The 5,288-nt window shown below is 37.2% G+C and overlaps 1 protein-coding gene across 1 annotated transcript; it reads right to left on the bottom strand.

Annotated features, from left to right (window-relative positions):
• Window positions 1-2,125: 2,125 nt before the first annotated feature.
• Window positions 2,126-5,288, bottom strand: LOC122294056 (cinnamoyl-CoA reductase 1). Its single transcript, XM_043102516.1, has 6 exons — window positions 5,101-5,288; window positions 4,818-4,990; window positions 4,460-4,645; window positions 4,135-4,297; window positions 3,562-3,748; window positions 2,126-2,654 (listed from the first exon to the last, which is right to left on the bottom strand). Exons 1-6 carry the CDS (start codon window positions 5,216-5,218, stop codon window positions 2,510-2,512), a joined length of 972 nt encoding a protein of 323 aa, XP_042958450.1. The 5' UTR covers window positions 5,219-5,288; the 3' UTR covers window positions 2,126-2,509.

Here is a 5,288-nt window from a genome sequence, read left to right as displayed (position 1 = left end):
TCTGTTATAATGTGCTGTTTTAAATTTTAATTGCTAATATAACTATGAGTATATTAATTGATATTGTTGAAGGATGAACACTTTGTCCTTCAATACAAGGGTACTGTTTTAATATACTATTTTAGTAACATTTTTTCCTTCAATATTTTGTTGAAAGATGAACACTTTAATTGATGAGCATCTATTCTTCACCACATTGTTGGAAAGTGGTGAGGGTGGTATTAGGAACTCCCCTATGGATATTACAAATGTTGATGTCTAAGCAACACAACCCCAATAGGAAAAATGGGCATCTAAACAAAAATTCCAATGGGATATGTCATTTGATGATTGGGTCAATTTTGTTGTTGGTAATTGTTGGTTTTTGTTGCTGCTTGCTGGTGGTGGAGCTGCTGAAAGACTTGTAGCTGTTGCTTGCTGGTGGAGCTACTGCTTGGTATTGGTGGTGGAGATTTTGGTAGAGCTACTGCTTGGTATTGGTGCTAGAAAGAAGGGTGGGGTTGCTGCTTGTTTTGACTGCTTAGTATTGGTTGCTACTGCTTGTATTCTAGACTACTTGTATTCCATTTTGGTGGAGTTGTTGCTTGTTTTGACTCTTTGGTATTGATTTTGGTGTTGGAAATTTGTATTGTAATGAACTTGGAGGAATTTGTATCAAAATCAATTTTTTGGAACTTGTATTAAGTTGATTTTAATACATAGAATTTGTATTAAGTTGATGGTACAAATTGCTTTTGTAATATTAAGCACATGTTAATACAAACTGTTTTTTTAATACACGAGATTCATTTTTTGTGTATTTATAAATTTGGTCATTTGATATATAAAATTGGTAAATTTAAATACGTAAAATTGGTGTTTTTGAGCATAAGTTAAATAATGGAATCTGTAGTGGGTACTAATTGCAAAATCTATATAAAAAAAGGCAATAAATTAATAATAATAAAATATTATTATTTTTTATTATTTTAGCTCAAAGATGTACAATTCAATATGGGAGTTTTGCTTAAATGGTAAAATCAATCTCCAAAAGAGATGATTTTATATATGCATATGCATAAACCAATATCAATGCTCTAATATAATAAGATAAGTGTATCTTGGATTATAAAAGAATTTTATAAAAGTAACCTCATAAACTATCATGACTTCATATGATATATTAGATTTATAATCTAACAAACTACCGTGACTTTATATAATATTTTAGATCTTTAGATTAATTTATAAATTTATTTTTGTAAAACTCTTTTTTTTATTTTTGTAAAACTCTTTTTTTTGTCTAAAACATTTCTTTATTTTTGTGAACGAAGCACTTTTCAATTGGGATCCACTTGTCTAACTCAGACGACTAAAGCATAGTTGAGCTTGAAGTTGAAAGGTCAATAATGGGCTCAAGAGCCTGGCAGCAGTTAGGACTCTTTAACATTAGGAACTCTCGCGATGCAAATCCAATGTAATCCAAAGTCTACATCTAGGACCAGAACAAGGTGATCACTAAATTGATAAGCTCGTTAGAAAATCTTTACTGACCAATCTGAAAGATGGGCCACTAGACCCTTGTAAAACCATTATAGAGCACTTAAAAATTCTGTCTTTCAAATCATATGGGTTGCCATATTTCACTACCTTTCTATGCTCAATCCGTAGAATTTAGTATTTCCGTCGACGTCTTCACTCTAAATTGACAACATGTTTGATAAGGTTGCCCTGATCTTGAGGAGGACCTGAGGTTCTTTGAATCGACCCCGCTTGAACACAGGCGCTAGAAATTCCGATTGTTGTGATATTTGTTAGGGTCTGGTTGAGGTTTTCATTCAAGCAAAAGTACAAAATCAAAGCCGTACTATCTTATTCACTAAGCAAAGTGAGATGAATATCAGGCTTGACAGAAAGTTAGAGAGATCAAAATGAGAGGGAATAGTTTGTCTTTTCTTAATATGCTAAAACCAGTATGTATATCACTGTTATATATAGAAAAGGCAGAGTTGTCATCTGCTGCTGGTTGATTACCATATCAATTTACAGAGAACACAAGGCTGTTTTTCATGGGCTTTTGGCAAAGGTAATGCATCAAATAGGCAAAATTAACATAACAGCAGTGAAAAGGCTTAAGAATCCGAAATCAAGGCAGAAAGTGCAGAGCAGCCATTTTGATTGCTAACAAATATCATTTTTTTACACATTTACAACTTACCAAGTACCTCCATTTTTACTACAAAAGTTCTTAGAAATTCGACTCTGTCAAGAAGCAACTTGGAAGAAATACCGGACAGAACTTCTTGAAACAAACAACAATCTAGTTTTTTCTCGATTACATACCTGGAAAAGATTGCAAGGACATACTAGCTTGAAGTAAATAAGCTTACTTTATTGTCTAGAATTATTCATACATACTTGTCTTCACCACCCAGTCAATTTACAAGATAGATAGGTCACCGGGTGTTCGTGAGCATCTGCAGCTAGTAATTGGGTCCTTGAAGTTCTACAGTGAAGCCTGGAGCTGAATTCAAGAAATAAATCCCTTGCTCTTTAAACTCTCAACAGCGTCCTTGATAATTTGCTCCATGGGTATGAATTGTAAGCCCAAGTCCATCAGCTTCTTTGATCCATCCTTTGTCCTTAACAAACCAGGTTGGGTATCCTTTGGCAACCTACATATACAGAGACATCATAGCATCAACAATTTATAAGACCATTTCTACTGCATATAAGTTGGAATAATTCCATCAAATGGATATGACAGAGCTGGAGAAACAGAAACAAACCTTTGGGAATTCAGGCAGATATATATCTACGTGAAATTAGGTTTCTTGACAGGAAATTCTAAAATCAATAGAACGCATACAAGCCAGTAGACATCATTAAGAAGCAAGAACAGAAGTACCATACTGGACCTCCACATATCCACCCCACTATTTTTTCTAAAGAAGAGGACGGAACCCCGTAATTTATTTATGAACCCTAACTTATGGGGGAGAAATACCATGGTTACAACTTAGGACTCCTTGGCAGTGACAACATCAAAAAGCAAAACCGATGGAGTGGTAAAACCTTATCTCTAAAGACACCTTGGCGGTTACAATTAATATAAAACAAGGCATCAAAAAAACCCTTTTCTGTCCTATAGCAATCAGAAATTAAGAAAACGGTTACAAAAAGATCCAGAATTTAGTGAACTCAAAGTGCAGGAAACCCAGCCTGATCACCCCACTTAGTCAAAGGATCGGAGTGAGATTGGGTGGGGTAAACTCAAACACAAAAAGTAGTTAAAACCAAACCAAATGCGATGATAAACTTCAGTGGTACAGACGCTACAATATCAATGTAGACTCAATAAAGCTCATTTGGCAAATGGTAGTCGGATATATCCATCATCATCAAGCATAATAATCTCTAGAAAATAACTATCATTGGAATGCAAATTCAATCCCACCATATTCAGAATTTATAGTTCTGATGCTGTTTGGAAGGTTCAGATGTTCATTTTTTTCAAAAAAAGACAAGTAAATGGTTATTACTTTCAAACCCACATGCAGAAGCAGGAAGTCAAATTATTACCTTGGCACCTCATATTCAGGGTAAATTTCAGCAACCTTTGCCACAAAATCACCATAATGAGATATAGCTTCAACACACAAGTGCCTTCCACTTGCTGATTTGTTCTCATACACCAATATATGTGCTAGAGCTACATCTTTGAAATGCACAGATCCCATAAAAAAGTTCTCATACGTTTCAGTGCATCCTGCAGTAAGAATAAAATGGCACCATCAGTGCATCTATAAGCTCTAGACATAAGAAAATTAGAATTAAGACAATTATGGTTTTCATTAGAGGTTAGAAATACAACGAGTAATAACTAGAATAAAAAGTCAAAGAGCAGCTGATGTGTCCTCACAGATCACGGACAACATGATCTGCTAAACCGCCCAAGACACCCGAGTATTAATTTGCTATTTCAGGTTGAAGTTATGAAACGCTCCGATTAAATTAAAAACAATAGTACATCAATTCAATTGATATAAACCACACCTAAGATGGTGGAAAAATCGTGATTTTATTTTCGATGAAAGAATCCACCAATAACAACAATAGAACCAACAAAGACATGCTGCAAGGATAGATACTTACCCTGGAGAAGGCGAACAAGCATTAACATGCTTGCATTGAGCCTAGGAGGGATCACAGGGCCCATTACCGTCCCAGGATTCACCACCACCACATCCAAACCCTTCTCTTTGGCAAAATCCCAAGCACCTTTCTCAGCTAGGGTTTTAGAAAGCGGATACCATAACTACACCACAAAAAACCAAACAAACACACCCCCATCCATAAGACCAAACGTAAACTGAACACACAACTATGCAATGCCTTCATGATCCAATCTGGGAACCACAATTATAGTCCGAGATAAATTTATGAAAACCTATCCAAATTCAGGTGCAGGGGCACTCACTCCTTTCTGCTTGCAGTACTCAATGTCGGTCCAGCAATCCTCAGACTTGACGATATCGGCCGGCCAATTAGGGCTCGGAGCAATAGCTGAGATGGATGAAGTCACCACCACGCGACTCACCCCTGCTTCCTTTGCCGCCGTCAACACGTTTAGAGTTCCCTTGATCGCCGGGTCCAGAAGTTGTTTCTGTGGAACCACCAAATTACGTAGAATATATCACAACAAAACGATGTATAATAAAAGGAAAAAAAAAAAAAAAAAAAAAAAAAAAGAGTTGAATTTGCGGGAATATAGGGTGCTCTGTCAAGGCCTGGCTTTTGATCATTCTAACAGAATTTCAGGTCAATATATCAAGAACCTCGGGCTCTAGAACTTCATCGACGATGCAGGGGGAGGCGAGATGGAAGACTCCAGCGCAGCGACTGACGGCTGTGAGGATAGAGGCATAGTTAAGGAGATCGATTTGGAAGAGACGAAGACGGGCCCCTGCTCCTTCCAGAGCTTCTAGATGTTTCGTTTCACTCTCATCCTCTGCAAATTGGAATATTAAGCAGGAGATGACAATTCCGCAGATTAATGAATTTGCATTTACGAAAGCAGAAACTAGAAACGAGAGAGAGTGAGAGGGAGAGAGAATAAACTGAGATCCTGAATGGTGGCGTGGACGGAGTAACCACGGTCGAGAAGGAGACGGACGAGCCAGGATCCAATGCAGCCGCTGCCGCCGGTGACGCAAACCACTTCACCCTCTCTCGCCATTTCGCACCGGTCAGTAAGGTGTGCAATCAAGTGGGGGCAACCTTCCGATTTTGGCTAGGTGGCAAGTTAT

The sequence above is a fragment of the Carya illinoinensis genome, chromosome 14, assembly GCF_018687715.1.
Source record: "Carya illinoinensis cultivar Pawnee chromosome 14, C.illinoinensisPawnee_v1, whole genome shotgun sequence".
Classification (NCBI taxonomy): domain Eukaryota; kingdom Viridiplantae; phylum Streptophyta; class Magnoliopsida; order Fagales; family Juglandaceae; genus Carya; species Carya illinoinensis.
The sequence above is the reverse complement of the archived record's forward strand: the minus strand, read 5'-3'. Positions and strand labels throughout refer to the sequence as shown.

Bases quoted from the DNA above. Each gene is read 5' to 3' on its own strand.
- LOC122294056 (XM_043102516.1), bottom strand. From the start codon at position 5,218: ATGGCGAGAGAGGGTGAAGTGGTTTGCGTCACCGGCGGCAGCGGCTGC. The intron at 4,646-4,817 runs GTTCTTGATATA...GTGGTTCCACAG, and splicing joins ATGAAGTTCTAGAGCCCGAG to AAACAACTTCTGGACCCGGC. The intron at 3,749-4,134 runs GTAAGTATCTAT...TTCTTACTGCAG, and splicing joins GCTTGTTCGCCTTCTCCAGG to GATGCACTGAAACGTATGAG.